The 16,151-nt window shown below is 34.6% G+C and overlaps 1 protein-coding gene across 13 annotated transcripts; it reads right to left on the reverse strand.

Annotated features, from left to right (window-relative positions):
- Window positions 1–11,062: 11,062 nt before the first annotated feature.
- LOC112279691 (phosphatidylinositol/phosphatidylcholine transfer protein SFH11) lies at window positions 11,063–16,151 on the reverse strand. 13 transcript variants are annotated; one of them, XR_002969106.3, is made up of 15 exons: window positions 15,909–16,143; window positions 15,215–15,594; window positions 14,843–14,942; window positions 14,457–14,723; window positions 14,274–14,351; window positions 14,069–14,170; window positions 13,804–13,853; window positions 13,563–13,662; window positions 13,389–13,448; window positions 13,102–13,191; window positions 12,826–12,886; window positions 12,302–12,624; window positions 12,013–12,087; window positions 11,607–11,699; window positions 11,063–11,425 (listed from the first exon to the last, which is right to left on the reverse strand). XR_002969106.3 is itself a non-coding variant. In XM_073532561.2 (15 exons), the coding sequence occupies exons 2-14, from the start codon at window positions 15,418–15,420 to the stop codon at window positions 11,609–11,611; spliced, it is 1,596 nt and encodes a 531-aa protein (XP_073388662.1). In that variant the 5' UTR covers window positions 15,421–15,594; window positions 15,909–16,143; the 3' UTR covers window positions 11,063–11,425; window positions 11,607–11,608. The 13 variants fall into 13 exon arrangements, 11 of the variants coding, with proteins under 11 accessions (XP_073388662.1, XP_073388663.1, XP_073388668.1 ...); XR_002969105.3 differs by having other exon boundaries at window positions 11,607–11,702; window positions 15,909–16,142; XM_073532561.2 differs by having other exon boundaries at window positions 12,020–12,087.

Consider the following 16,151-nt stretch of genomic DNA (forward strand, 5'->3'; position numbering starts at 1 on the left):
GTTTAACAAGTGGTATAAATTGAATTAAAAATCTTATAAAAAGATGATTTGATAGAACCATATAACTTCTTATTCTATTTCAGAATTTGATGTATTATGTATTAGAAATTAAAGAATTTCTTTAGTTGGTGTTGGGTACTCATTTAGTTTCCATTTCACAAGTGCCCATACATGCTCAATTGGATTTAGATTAGGTAGTTGAAATGGCCGAGTAAGTACATCAAAAATTTGCATTAACAACCATTGCTTGATTGATTTTGGAGTATGTTTTAGCATCATTCTTATGCTGAAATATGACACAAAAAAGAATTAAATCGGTACTAATCAATTGTCTTCATAAGTTCATCTTGAAGAATGCTAAGATACAAATCTTGTTTTATCTTCTCCTCTATTTTGCTCATATAACCCATGCCACAGGAAGTTATACAATTTCACACAAAAATTGCACCACCTCTATGTTTGATTGTCTCACATGGATGACAAGCTTGTAATTGAGATTCTTCATCCTTTATCCAATAATATCTCTTCTAATCAAATCAAATTATTTGTTGTATTTATTTTGTAACAATAGGCTATATACAATTAATACATTCCTTAGTTTGGTGTATTACATTCCTTAATTAGTATATTACATTCCTTAAATCAGTATATTACATTCCTTAATTTGGTTTCCCATAGACAAGTAGAATCAATAAAATTATAATAACAATAAGAATATAACAATCAATTTTATAAATTTTCTTACATTTTATAATTGGATTTGTAGTAGTAATTTCTAATTCTTATCATTCTCTTCCAAACATATTAAGGCAATATTTTGGTTTGATAAAATGATTGTCATTTGTTCTTTTGCTTAAGACTTACCTCAAGTTTTCCATAATGTGTAATGTAATTTTTTAAAGTTTTGCTGGTATTCCTTTCAGCTTTATTTATGTTAGAATTTTGATATCATCCATTGCTTCACATCCCTTTGGATTCCACACTAATTTAGAGTAAAAATTGAATTCTGAGCTGAATATGTATTAACTTAATACAATTTTGTAAGAGAAACAAAGCATGTGTTTTTTTGTTTGTTTCTTCAAATTTGGTGTAGATGTAATCTTTGTCAATATTCTTGCTAATATATACAACATCCTAAATATCTTTTTAGATCTCTACTAGATAAGCTTGAAATTGGTCATGATATGATTTACTCTCCACAAAATATGATATTGAAACATGTTCAGTAAAATTCTTGATTTAATCTTTCACTTTGTCTTCGTCCACCAAAATCTCCTTAGCAATTGTGCAAATTAAAATTGCTCTAAATTAAACCATGAAAAAGAGACTCTTTAGAAAAAATAACTCTACTTAAGGCCATGAGAAAGAACGATACTGTTTACCATTAGAACATTTTCAACTACTACAATCCTGCATCAAAATAGCAACAATATCGTTTATTGTTCTCTCTATGGCATTTATTTATGTATTTTATTTTATTTTATTTAGCAATGTAACAAATATTTCTTTGTATGTGTATTAATAATTGGCTACAAGGAGAGAATTTACTTGCTATTTTATTCTAAATGCTCAGTAATATAAAGAAACTGATGTAAACTACAAAACATTCATAATCACCAATAACCATCAATTTATTTGTGTTTGTTAACAATCATTCTCTGATCCAAAATTCAATCTACCCTACAACAATGAAAGCAAACCTTGTCCTCTCCTCAGCCTCCACCTACACGTCATAACCCAACGGTCCACAGTGCTAAGTAGAGCACACATATTAACGGCCACTAAGTAAAGGGTCAATGACCAATTACTGATACAAAGTTGCATTTGGAAAGATTACATTCACACTCTCGAAGAGTAAGGTGATGCCCCATAATGGTGATGGTTGTGTTCAAAATGCATTCATCCATAAAACACATATTCATTCGTTCATTCACTTGTTCATTTATGAGAAGCGTCTTGTTTCAAGAGCTCAAATTCTCCCATTGACTTGTACATTATGGTACAGAATGATTATTGAAAGATGTGGGTAGATTATAGCTTTGAAGGCAATAGAATTCCACTATTTTCTAATGATTTAAAAAATATAATAGGATACCTAAACTTTCATCTATTGGATAAATTAAGATTATTAATTGCACATTTGTATATAATTGATACCTGTGCTTTCCACTTGCCTCATAGTGTTTATTATGTTGATTATTTTTCGTTGAAACTTTAATTTTTTAAATCATGTAAAGTAAAACAGATTCTTCAAAATATATTCATTGAAGATATTACATGATTTTTTTATTTATATATATATATATATATATATACACACACACACTCACACAAATCTGTTGTCTGTGATCTCATCTAATATTCATTTTGAATATTCAGAATGTAATTTTTATACTTTTAGTCGGGTTTTAACGGTTGCTTTGTGGTGAAATTATTTTAATAAATATGTTCATGTTGTATGTTTATTTTTCCAAATGTATGACATGTAACAATGATAAACATCGACATTCAAATTTCACAGATTTCTTGAAAACTTGTTTTGAAATCACTTGATTTCATGTGTTATTACAAAGAATCACCTTGACGAGCTTTACATAAACTAATATCTAATAAATGGAATAGCTAGCATTGCCATTGTTAAATGACTTTGAATTACTATTTATGTTTTGTTACATATAATGTTATTAAAAATTTAAACTCAAACGTGCACAACAAGAACACTCATTTTAGTTTGAATCCACAACACAACAGGTAAGGATATATCTATTTTATGCTAATAATTTCATTAATGTGAAGCATGATAATAAATAAATTGGTAATTATAGTAAAATGTAACTGTTCTGCACAATTCTAGGGGACTTTTCATGATTTCTAGTCTTAATTCTAGTATAAATCGTTATAATATATTTTGCTAAATTTAATACTTGTTCATTTTATGTTCAAAATATTTACTTTACATATATACATACATACACAAACTGTATTGAAGCTTGCGGTTTTCAATGGAAATTACTTCTCAGTAGTATTCTAATCATCCATATGATTCTCCTTTCTTCATAATATGTTTCATGGACACTATTAAAATAAGAAACAATAATAAAAATGCAAAAAATTGCAATGTGAAAATTTCATTTTAAATTTTTTTTGGTTATGGTCTCAACCCTGGGTCCATAAAAGAAATTATGAGTCCCTGTACAGAAAAATCTCTGAAAATCTGATTTATCATTCGTTCTAAAACATACAATTATTAATCCCAAATCATTCAACTGCTTCATCAAATTTCGAATTCTGGTGTGAGGGAGTTGCCACCTGAACAGCCGGTAACTAAAGTTTTATGAGAATTGAACATAAAACTAAAAGAAGAAAAGAAAGGAAAAGTGTTTTTTTAATCTTCACAAAAAAAGATATATCTTAAAGGTGTGTATATTTAGTTTAATACCTAAAGTGTAGAAAAAAAAAATCGCATAAAAATGCTTGAAATAAAACACAATTTAACTATATTTTGAGAGTTATGGTTTTTTGAAGTACACATAAGCTACACGTCTCAAACATTGAAGTGATTATAACTATTCTTTATATCTTGTATATCATAGTAGTAATTTTTTTATGTAAATAGTTCGACTTTGATTCTCAAGAAATATTATAGTTACAATGGTATATTTTGCTCCACTTATCAAATTGAACTTAAACTGATTTCAAGAAAAATTATACACAATATTGGATTGATCAAACTAATGTGCTTATTTATAAATATCTTATGTTAAATATTTTATCAGATGAACAATATCATATTGTAATATTTAAAAGAATATAATTTGTAACACATACATGTAATTTGTTTTTAATTTGTGATGTAACACTGATCAGATTAAAGAAGGCAAGAATTATTTTTATAACAACAATTAAACGTCTACCAAGAATGTGCTTTGTAAATAACTTCCACAACTAATAATAATTGTTATTATGATCTTAGTTGAAAATAGTTTCTACATGTGTTCACCAAAATAAATATTAAAAATGTAATTTAGTCTTTGTCAACACTTACATTCATATTTTGTAATTTTTACGTGACTAAGTCAAATTATAACCTCGTTTTAATAGTCATTCATTTATACTTTAAAAAGTAATTTAAAAACATATATATTGTGTTACAAATTAATTTATGACATTGATTGTAATTTGGATTATTATTTTAAATTGAAATTGGACATTGATTTTTCTAAAGTTTAAGTAGATAAATTTTAGAAGATAAAACAAGAATCAATTGCACTTTAGCAATAATATACTGAAAATAGTAAAAACATGTCTTTAATTAGATTTAGATATTTTAAACATTAATATGTCCTATTTATTTAGTACTTAAATATTATATTAATAAATAACCTCTTTAAATAACAAACCATTTCAAATAATTACTTTGGATCACCAACCACAACTTATATTTCAAAAGAACATATAATTCAACAGAGTTTTGTAAAACAAGTGAAATTTTATTTGGCATAAACCAAATTTTTTTTTATTATTAGTTTAGTTTAGTTTAGTTTTTTTTATTTTAAATTCAATGATACCATACAATTAATATGTTCTGTAAGAGTGATTTTAATATTCTGTATACATATTAAAATACTAACATATTAAAATCTCAGTACAATTCTTTTTTAATACTGCATGAAAGACCATTTTTTTTTCCACATATTAAAGCATTTCAAAAAGTTTACAATTCAATGTATCAACAAAGCTGTCAACCCCCTTCTGATAATATAAATAAATAAATAAATAAATAATAGATAAATAAATATATTCACACACAAGTTTATTTATTGAAATAATCCAATGTAGTAAAAACCATTCCAATTATACACTTCACTTTAAAAAAGTAAAAAATAATTGTAACCATGTGGTTTTGATTACAAAGCACTCATTTGTACCACTATCCATTGTATATTTTCTAACATCTTTATTAATTTTGATTAAGAAAGTTATTACAGATACTTTAATGCACACCATCCTCAAAGTTTCTAATCAAATTAGTAAGCCTAGACCCACATAAAAACAGGAAATTATGAAATCTACAAGCCCAGGAACATTAATACGTAGCATGATTCCAGCACCCCCCCCCCTTTCTCCATCTTCATCTCCATCTCCTTTTGCAGCGTCGCTCTATCGACCAAAGCGCCGCTCGGAACTCGTTCCCCCCAGCGGAGCGGCGTGTTTGTGGAGCTCCACGGTGTCGGCAGCGGCGGTAATCCCGAGGCCGGCGACCAGGACCATCGCAAGCGAGCAGTTCCCGATGGGGTAGTAGCAGCAGCAGCATGGTCTTCAGGATTTGTGCTCATCGTTGCACACCGGGAGCGTCTCATCGATCGATGATGAGAAGTGACTTCGGAGCATTTGTAGTACCAAATTTTCGGATCTCGATCTCTCTCTACTTGCACCGAGGGAGGGTTATCTTCGTCGATATTTGTCGGCGTGGACTTTCCTGTGATCAAGTCACCTTTTCCTCCCACGCTTCTCTCTGGCACACAGCAGTCCTGCCACACATCATCATCTGTATTTACAACGACACGTTATTGTGACGGAGGATTATTGGCCAACTGAAGGGATTGAGGATAATGGGGATGTCCCGGCAGCGGAGGGTGGTGTAATGAGCTCAAGCTCAGCTCAGACACAGGAAAACGATACGCCAGAATCGCTGTCTGTGTCTTTGTGTGGTGGTGGCGGTTCCGGGCAACGTTGCTTGGATTCGGGGGATGCACTCGCGAAGTTGTAATGGAGGTTTTGTTTAGTCACTGGGATTTTCGATGTGAAGCAGAAGGAGGTGAATTTAATTGTTGACTGTTCTCGGCAAACTTTCCTGTTTGTGCAACAGCTTCCACAGAATCCTGGATGGTTTATGATTCTTGCACATCTTCCTCTTCCTGCAGATTGCATGGGGAATTGACTTTGCTCAGGTGTCAGACATGTGCACGTGTAATTGGGTGCCTTTTCGCACCAATGTTGAATTGCTGTTTTCTTAGCAGCACGTTTTTGAAGCCTCAGAATACAAAGGACATGTCTTTTTCTCATGTCGGCGGTAGACTTCCATGCAGCATCGCTCACAGAGGGAAGAAAGAATTGGCAAAGTCTACCAAGGTCAATATGCAGATCAACAAGTTAGACTGCCGGTTCACATGGTAGATAATTGAGTTCCAAGTTGGCATTTGGTCGTTGAAAGATCCCCACACAAAACCACGCTCACCTAGCTGATGGGTTTCTTTTCTCAGAAAATCGGTGAATTGTATGGTTGCACAAACCTCGATGTCCGTCTAGGAAGGGATTTCGGTTGCCATCCTTTTCACTCGGTTCCGCTGCGCAGAAAATTCACACATGCTCTGGCTTGCCGGCTGAGCTTGTCACAGCGTGATCGCAAGCCTGGGCACACCTACAGTGGCCACCCCATGAGGGTTGGGTCCCTCGCTGCGAAGCCCATCTCATGCAGTGGTTGGGTGCAAAGCCATCGAGGAGGAAGAAGCCATTGTGAACCCAGCTCTTCATACAGTATGGTCGATCAAGCTAGATGAAACTAAATCCTTAAGGGTCGTAAATTCTAATGCAATGAACAAGAAAAACGAAGGCACCTCAGTCGGGGAAGGCAAAAGGAGAGAGTCGGAGAAGAAAAGCTAGGGAACCTGAGGAGAAACGCGTCAAATCTCCACTCACAACGGGAATGCGCACGTCGGTCAACGCATGTTTAAGCCAAATGCAAACGTCCTCAAGAATCTAGCAAGAAAAATGGTTGGGTTGGCCATGCTTCTACCGGACATTACCCTCTCGTATATCCTGATTGAAGCCTGACATGGTGTAGGAACTCCAACATTGTCTTCGAGAAATGGCAATGAACCCTTTACCGCTTCAAACCTACGCCCCAGATCCACAGATGCAATAACGAAGCGGACAAACCAAGGCATACGAGTCACAAGGGAGTTTCATGCTTCCATAAGAAGCATACTTGACATCTCGAACATCTCCATCTGTAGTTCAGTCTGGACTCAAGGATTGTTATTACATGCTATGTCATAAGCTGCTACATACCACTACCGTGGACCCCCCCCGAAGTGAGAATAGAGCAACACGATTTTTCTGAAACCAGTGTTCATCCAAGACATAGTAGATTTTGTTTGGACTAGGCATTTATTTTTTTATTTTTAATTTTTTTTTGGACCAGGTAGAGTTTGAAATTTTTAGTGTGATTGCTCTGGTAGTGAAAGAATGTGGAGTGCAGGTCCCAAGGGATAAGGTGACGAGAAAAGTGCTGCCTTGTTGCTTGTAAGAGAGACGAGAAGCAGAGAGAAGAACATGGATTTTTTGCAAATACAAAACTACAACTATTATATTTTGAACTGAGGTTCTCATCCAATATCTTAACCACCACTTTCAATCTTTCCAACGATTAGAAAAAACAGAGAATGAAATTGATTTAACTAGAGAAAGCCTTTGCTCCCCCTTATTACCATAGAAAAATTGGCAAGCACAAGGTATTGAAAATATGTAAAGCTCAAATTCTAATGTAGTATGATGCCACAAAATCCACACTAGTAGATTAGAAACTATTGTGTGCAACTGATGTGGAAAGAGTCTAAAGTGACTAGTGGCATTATTTTAGTAACTACATTTAACTCCAATGCTTGTAATATAAGTTCTCTAATGAACCTACAAATTATCTTCAAGCATGGATGATATGATTTGTTAGTGCTACTTCACTAAGGACTCAATACACAAGTAAAAGTAAATAAAAAGCTATCTTTTTTTGAACCAAAGTCAATTGGACTTAAAAAATATAATTTATTATATAAATGGTTTCTTGTTTATTTTATTTTATTTTATTTATTTTTATGGTTCTAGTATAATAAAAAAGAGAAAAATACACCTACCAATGGTTACTCCAATGATGGCTATGAAGAGGGTGATATAGTTTCTTTGATGTAGCAAGACATATACAGTTTTTAATTTTGGGCAATGTATTTGGATGAGAGAATAAGCAGAACATAAATTTATATTTTTTAAACTAATAAGATATCATATGACATTAAGATGAATTTAAAATAATTCTTTAATTTTATTTTTTTAGAATTACTGAGGTCTTTTATATTATATTTATTATGTGTGAATATTTTATATAATTAAAATAGAAGATAAATGATGATTTGATGTTTAGAAGTTTTATTTATTTATTTATTTATTTATTAATGATAAGATCTAAAATAAGAATTATATATTTTAAATATCCTCAAAAAATCTAATCTTTTAAAAATTTTGTCTTAAAAAAACACCTTGTAAGTTCTATTTTGGTATTTTTTGGATGAATGTAAAATTGTAAAGAAGGGAGAGCCTAAAGAACAAGAAGAAAGAGAAGAGATAATTAACTCGGTTGTGTTGAATCTTACCAAACTCTATATTATAAACAATTATAAGATTTTCTATAAAATATTTTATTTATAATAAAACTATTATTTATGTATTCATTTACTATTTTAATCTAAGAAAAAAAGGTATCAAATACAATTAATTAGTTAAATGGCTTTGAATTCAAACCTAATACACTAAATTTGAAAGAATAGACAAAAAATCTAATATTCTATGTATTGGTTCCCTCTACAATTTTATTTTATTTAGTTTTGAATATATGTTAGTTTCTTTTTCTTTTTCTTTTTATTCTTTTTTCTTTTTTACAATATTTTTTTACTAAATTTAATCTTTAGGTTCTAGTTAGATTTATTTGGTAATTGAGTGTAATTTTTTTTCAAAATATAGACATAATAATATAATTTTCAGATTATTTTTTAAAATTTCTATATTATTTGGTTGATACCCTTATATGAATATCAAAAGTTCTAACTCTTAACTCATAATAGAGCATATAAAGTAAAACGGTTATGTACTAATTTTTTTATTTTTTTATTTTTATTGAAGTAGATATTTGATTATAGTCTTATTTATCATTTTTACCTATTGTCATAATCATAGTTGTAATTTTATAAAGCATAGTGATTGGTTGATATTAACAAGGCCTATTTTGCCTTGATCTATTGAATTATTAATGGTTGGTAGAAATTGGCTTTTTTGTTGTTTTTTTGTATGCACTTAGTAGTGTGAATATATATAAATATTTTGAAGTCATATAAGCCTTGTTTTGTTTGTCAATAAACTAGGTACTTTTACTATAAGACTTGCATTAAAAATATATATATATATATATATATATATATATTACATAAAATAATATTATATCATTTGAAAGAAAACTTCAACCTCTTTGAGAAACAATAGCCACATCAAAGTTAAGACCAATTGGACTTGATTTATATTCATCTCTATGTAGGATTATTCTAATCTTAATAGAAAGAACTTTGCAATTTGTTTGAATTTATTTAATAGATCTTAGAGTTATCCATATTTGTATTTGTATTTGTATTTTTTTTTTTGAAAAGGTAGTAAAGAATTCAATATATGGAACCTATTTTTGATATGAACATACTTTTTTGTAGAGGAGAAAACAATTAATTTTCTTTAAAACTTCATCAATGCCAGTTTATTATGCATTCTTTTTTGTAGAGGTCTTCTTATTTTAAAAGTGTGCATATTTTTCTTGGTACTAACACAAGCTACTTAAGAGAAATGTTTGAGAGTTTGCCATGTACAAATATTATTAGATATTACATTCCTTGTCCCAAAATGTCACAATCCAACAACATCTAAGAATCTGTTGAAGTTTCTCAACAACAAACCTCCACGACTGGGTCTGGTAAGTCATCTTCAGGCTTTTCCTTTACTGGGTCTGTGTCACCCAAGCCTTCCAGGTCAGGGTCAGTTTGTGTTATCAGCTATTCCTCTCGGTTGTGTGCTGATAAATGTTTTGTCCGTCTTATTGTTCTCCCACCATAATGTGAGATGCCCTGCAAGAGTGTTGTTGTTGTTGCTGCTGCTGTTTACATACAAGCATCACTGTTGTGCCATTGCAGTCACTTCGCCTCTCACTTTCACGTAAATCCAATTACCTCTTCAGGTCCTACTGTAATAACAATCTCCCTGGTTTCAGTGCTGAGCACGACAATTAGAACGAAGTGTATTGAAAATACTGAATTTGAGATCAGATGAAGGGAAGTTGGGTGCAAGCATGCGAGTGCTCTACCGCGGCCGTTCCTCCTCCAAGATCAATTCCTCATGTAAACCTGCTTGAAAGTGAAATTTTAAAACCAGTTCTTGCCTGCACGGTGACTTCTGTTGCTGATGATTGTTCTTCGGCATGAACATCTACCTTGCTATTCAGTGTTAGGATCGTGCTTTTGTTCGATCTTGTTTTTTGATGAATAAAATTAGACATCCGTGGACCAAGAATCCATGTTCCAGTCGCAACTGCCTGTCGTGTCTTAGAGCAGTTCAACCCATCAATCTGCGATCCTTGTGACCTCATTGTGTCTCCAAAAACAAAACTCTTGTAACTATGGCGACCTCTGGGAAGAGTAGTCGGTTGTGGACTCCTGGGGCCTCGGTTGTAGTGGTTGCCACAGGCCTTAGTGATAGTCCACCTTCGGGAGAAAATGCTGGTAAATGAGTAGTTCAATGAATGAGTCGTGAAAGTGGCGTTGAGTGCCGTGACCGTGGACGTCACACAACTAGAGGAAAAGATCCAGCTCAAGAATCTCAAGAGGCTGGTGATGGGGATCGATAGGAAGCAGGGAGATAAGTTTGTTTTTATTTCTGATGCTTCTGGCAGCCTGGATCAAGTTAAGGTTGAAGTCCTCCGCATGCATTGCGCTAGTTGCCATGAGAAGGCCTCGGCAATGACTATCCTCGACTCCATTTTCTCTAATTGTGATGAATTATTGTAGAGCTTTACGTAAAGAATGCTTTGATTGATCTTCTCTCTTTGCGAATAATTGCCATGTATACAGATGGAGTTAGTCAAGTTGTAGACTCATCTAAGTTTGATCTGAAATAAATCAATGACAGTTGCTCCAAGTGGGACCTGGTTTATAACTATATTCAAAACGGCAGAAGTCTTGCGTGATTGCTGACGGCAGAGTACAATTAAAAATTATTTTGTAAGTTATTATTGTACTTTGAAACGTGTTGCGCCACTATTAACTGAGTGACAATTGTTCCGATTGGCTGCATACTTAACTGGCACAATTTTACCAGCTTCAAACAAATATATAACACAATGGTACCTTTTCTTTCCGTTCTTTTGAACCCCATAATGCAACTAGCCTCAGCAATCAATTTTGGAATCTATGATGTGAAACAGCACTATTCTAACTAGACTCCAGATTCAAGGTTGACATGATCCGCTGCCACTGTTGTTATAACTAGCCATACAGTTTTAGAAAGTTTTCCAGCTTCCAAGGGTCCAAGAGGGACTCGGGTGCACACTTTTAGTAGTTTAAGCCTGGTAAAGTTCAATTGAAAAGTCAATTCAATAAAAATAAGATGAAGAAGAAAATAGTAAACTATAGACCCTAAAATTTAAACTTGTTTATACGAAGAGATCAGCAGCGTATCGCAATATGAGTGCTATGCTAACCACTTATCACCAAAACTAAGCTCTTAGCAAACATATTGCCTTTCACCTTTAAAGACTCAAAATCTGGAAGCTGATGTAAGAATTATTCTTCAAAATGTTGATCTGGTCACCACACGTAATGCACATCTTACCAACATCTCTGCTGCAGTGAAAAAATTCCCACACTCAGTATTCGACATCAGATTTTGCATAGGAATTTAGAGCTCACTCATGCAGCTCAAGAATGCACTACTTGCAATTTCATCATCAATATTTAGTTCCTTGCTCATTTCACTTCTAATTCACGTCTCAACTTGAATAAGGACGAGCAACAAATCTACTTCAAGGATGCACTAGCATGAAGTATTGATCTGGGGCCACCGCTAACAACCAACACCAACATATTCTCTTACTAAATAAGTCACTTCGTCATTCTATCAAAAACTTCAGAAAAACTAAGCTTGTGAACTTACCACGCACTTCAAATCCTGTATGCGCTCCAATAGGTCATACAGCTCTTCTTGTTTCGACAAAACAGATCTCAATGTCTGCAACAGGCATTGAAAATGATGGTCAGCATGACGAGAAAATTAAGCAACAAAAAAGAAATTATCTTGGAAAATGACTAAAATCGTCCTTAAATTCCAGGCTAACCAAATATCATTTGCATCAGATTTAGGATAAGGAGTGACGATGCAAAGGAAAATAGAGTAGTTTCAGGTCGAAGTTGATCGTGAAATGCATTCGGGGATTGGAACCTACCTTTTTGGTGTTAGCCAATTCGGTCTCAAGGGAAGTGATTTTGTGGGACGAATCAACCGCTACTAATTGCGCCGCCTCTTTATGCTTTGGTATTGTCTCGCCTACTGGTTTCAGTTTTTCAACTTCAGCTTCTAACTGAGTTAATCTTCTTTGAAGAAGCTCGTGAATGTCAGTATTCGTCGGCGTTCGAAATACCATTCTAGCTAGAACAGACATTATTTGCATAAGAAGTTGAAACGGAAAAGAAATCATGCCGAAGGTGAATTTTACTCCCCTATGTATATACCAAACGAAGCCCCCTGCAACGCCATCAGTTGAATCTTCTGGAAAGAGAAGGCATTCAACATAAATGCAAGTCAATCCAGGATTGAACGGAAGACTTAATGAATCTTGTATTTTTAAATATCTACTATAATCATGAAACAATTCGTTGTTGAATTATAATTCTCTTTGTTAATAGTTACTTGCTAATTTTTGTCAAGAGTGTTCTTGAATGAGATAGAAACAAACTTTCAAGGTCTTACTGTCTAGAGAGGAATCACTGATTGATGAGCTACGGTCTGATTCTTTGTCGGAGAGATCCCCCTGCCTTCAGGCAAAATTGTGGTTGTGTAGTATACAATAATTTTAGTATTACAAGAATGAAAACTTTCATTGATGATTCAGATGATTTTTAAAAATAGTGCATTTCTGCACAAGAATCAAATCCACGCATTCACTTAGACGAAAAACAACTTGCTACACTCTAAAGGTCCCCGTATGAAAGATCACTGACTGCTGGAATAAGGTCAGGAACTCACGAGATCATGAGCAGAGCTAGGAGTTGACGGATTGGACCCACTGAAACCAGCTTCAGAGGAACGACCCAATGCGGTGGCTGCTTCTTTATCCTGTCAAAAACCAACGGACCAATATGCTTAGAGTGATAGCTTTCATTCTATCAATTTACTGGTCGCGACACGACAAGATGAGGCGGCAGTAAGGCTTCATACGATCTTCCAGGTGCCATGCACAATATTGAATACCATCAAGCACGAACACATCATTACATGACTTCGCTCCATCAAATGGCGAAATGTTTCTCTACCATGTCATCGACAATGGATGGAACTCGTGTTGCGATCTTCCACTTTTCGTCTTCGATTACCTACAAAACGATGTCATTACCTGAAAGGAAAGTAGCTGCTGAATCACTAAGGTTGTGATTTTATTGTTGGTTTTTATTGCAGAGAAACAAAAAAATGAACTTCACCAATCATACCTGAACAATCTTTGGGTCATTCCAAGGGCCCTTGTCTGACATCAAGCACCCACCTTCCTCAGCACATGTACAAGTTCCCCCAAAAAATGTTGGAAGTTGACTGGCAGGAACGTGCATGTTCGAAACCAATGTTAAAATCAGTATCAAGTAAACAAGTTCTTAACGATGTCGAAAAGACCGGGTCACAAAAAAACTCCAGGTGATATGAACAATTACAGGGAATTAGCATTTGAGAATTTACTTCGCGTCAATAATCTCCAGCAGCTTTGACTGGTAATTGGTCCCAAGAACCTATACACCAAGGAAAAATCGATTATACTCAAGTACTCTTTGACTAGGGCTTGGTGAACAATTTATTACAAATGCATTCCAACTTAAATCCAGCAGCTAAGCACGTGTTGTCATTCCGTTCGCACTAGACTAAGTATGATTAATTTACTCACAAGCTGTGCTTCTTGATTTAGGTCCCCGTAGCAGTTTTTTAAAACGAAGGATGGAAAACTCACATTGATTTTGGCAGCTGTCTTGTTATCCAGCAAACCTCTGATTGTATTCCACACGAGCTTAAATCCTGGACTTGCATTTACGATGAACATACGATACAGAGTCTGCCAACCATAACAGCTGTTTTTATGCAGCGAATGTATTTCCATCAATAATAAATGTGTGGAGTACAAACCAATTGATGGATTGATTGACGTAGACACTTGCCTCAGGATAGTTTGCGGAGTCAATCTTCTGAATAGCGATCAACAAGTCTCTTGCCTGTTTATTAAAATTTTTCATTCCCTGCCATACACCGACCCCCAACAAAGCCTCAACGACCCAACAACGATGCAGACGAAAAGAAACACGAACATCGACATCATGTAATCTTACATTTCAGATACTTACCACCCCATCAACATCTAATATGGTTGTGGAAGAGTGGACGTGACTTTCGATTGCCAGTGAACATGCTGGAAACTTGAGGTTGATTGTCCTTTCAAACTCAAGAACGTGAAACTTCAAGTATCGCTCCAGGGTAGTACATTCCATGAGTTTCTGTGCATCTACTTTGCCTATCTGCTCAATATAAACAGGTCTTCCTTCTTTGTCAACACCATGGTGTCCTTGAGGATAGTATTTTCGAACTGAATCCAATTCGGTGAACTGGAAGTCCTGTTCAACATCATAACAGGAGCCTCAGTATCCGCAAATTCCTGTAAATTTTGTTCATGTGTAGGAATCTTAAAAGTAAATTACAAAAGATGCTAAATCATGGCACCAGGATCCAAAACCGTTTTTATGGTATCCACTTTGAATTCATGCCGCCATTGAAGCATCCCTTCCCACATTCGTTTCGCTCTATTTACGTCATGCCTTCTGGATTTGAGAAACCTACACTTCATGTGAACGCAAGTTTCATCAAATCCTTCTAGATCTTTCAAGACAATATACACTTAGTTGACGCATTGAGGCGTTCTAGCAATGGGCGCGTATGGGTTATGGAAAGCCCTAAAATTACAGTTCTGGCAGCCTTTCACATCCAGTATACTGAGTAGGCTACAAAATATTTTCCATGATAGGAACCGTAAAGAGTAAAATATTTTTAATAACGCCAGGTTAAAGTATAAAGAAAAGGTAAGGTGACAATCACAGTGGTCATAAACCTGAGGAGTGTGTAGTAGTTATCGAGATGCTGAGGCAACAAATTATCGGTGATGAGCATGTTGCGGAACTTGTTCATCTCTCGTTGCTCTTTGAACGTCTGCACGTCTTCCACATTCGCAGGTACTTTATTGGATGGTTTCTGTTTGAGGTTTTGGCTCTTGTGCAATATACTCTTCTCAAGGTGTTTCCTGAATGCGTGCTTCATCTTCACGCTGCCTTAAAATCTCTTGAAGCCTCTGCTTCACCCTCTTTCTGGTGAATGGCAAATGTAGACGCATGCTGCGCGATTTGCATGTGAACCGGCAAGTGTCGTTGGTGGGAAGAAAAAAAATTGCAAACCAGTTACATTTGGGCATCCATGTTAAATACGAGAAAGCACCTGTGGAGAGACTATTGACAGTTTAGTGGATTGTGACAATGGGCCCGAGGCAACATTTACGCTTAATCAGTAAACTCATCGGAAATCAAGTATCACAATCAATTTATCTTTTAGGGCTTCCCTGTCCTCACCAAAATAAATAAATAAATAAATAAATATGTGAAGATGCATTATTTAGCATCTTAGAATCGTAAATAGACTCGCTAAGTGGTCATATCAATGTGAAGCTAATGGGCTTCAAGAACTGGATGCAAATCGCCATCAAATTGAGTTCCAGAAAAGTTGTAGCATGATGGAATGCGACATGGTCTCACAAGGTATCTTTCTGTTCGCTTCTCCCTGAGCCCTAACTCATGCGTAGAACAACGCAATTTCATCAACCAATCGTTGTGAATTCTTAAACTCGCAAGACTGCTGGTCAGACTCCGAAAATCTTACCAGTCGAAAAGAAAAATCCAAAGAACCCAACCAATCGCCATGCCAACAGCTGAACTGGACTCGGTTAACCGTATACGCATCATGACTGACTGAACGCCTGACACCCACACACTCCAAGT

The sequence above is a fragment of the Physcomitrium patens genome, chromosome 3 (assembly GCF_059467195.1).
Source record: "Physcomitrium patens ecotype Gransden chromosome 3, ASM5946719v1, whole genome shotgun sequence".
NCBI lineage: Eukaryota > Viridiplantae > Streptophyta > Bryopsida > Funariales > Funariaceae > Physcomitrium > Physcomitrium patens.

What these genes read in the sequence shown, in the direction of transcription:
- LOC112279691 (XM_073532562.2), bottom strand. Translation starts at nt 15,420, where the DNA reads ATGAAGCACGCATTCAGGAAACACCTTGAGAAGAGTATATTGCACAAG. An exon ending in AAGTGGATACCATAAAAACG is followed by an intron (nt 14,724 to 14,842) that starts GTTTTGGATCCT and finishes GATGTTGAACAG; the next exon opens with GACTTCCAGTTCACCGAATT. An exon ending in GAGCGCATACAGGATTTGAA is followed by an intron (nt 11,700 to 12,019) that starts GTGCGTGGTAAG and finishes TCACTGCAGCAG; the next exon opens with AGATGTTGGTAAGATGTGCA.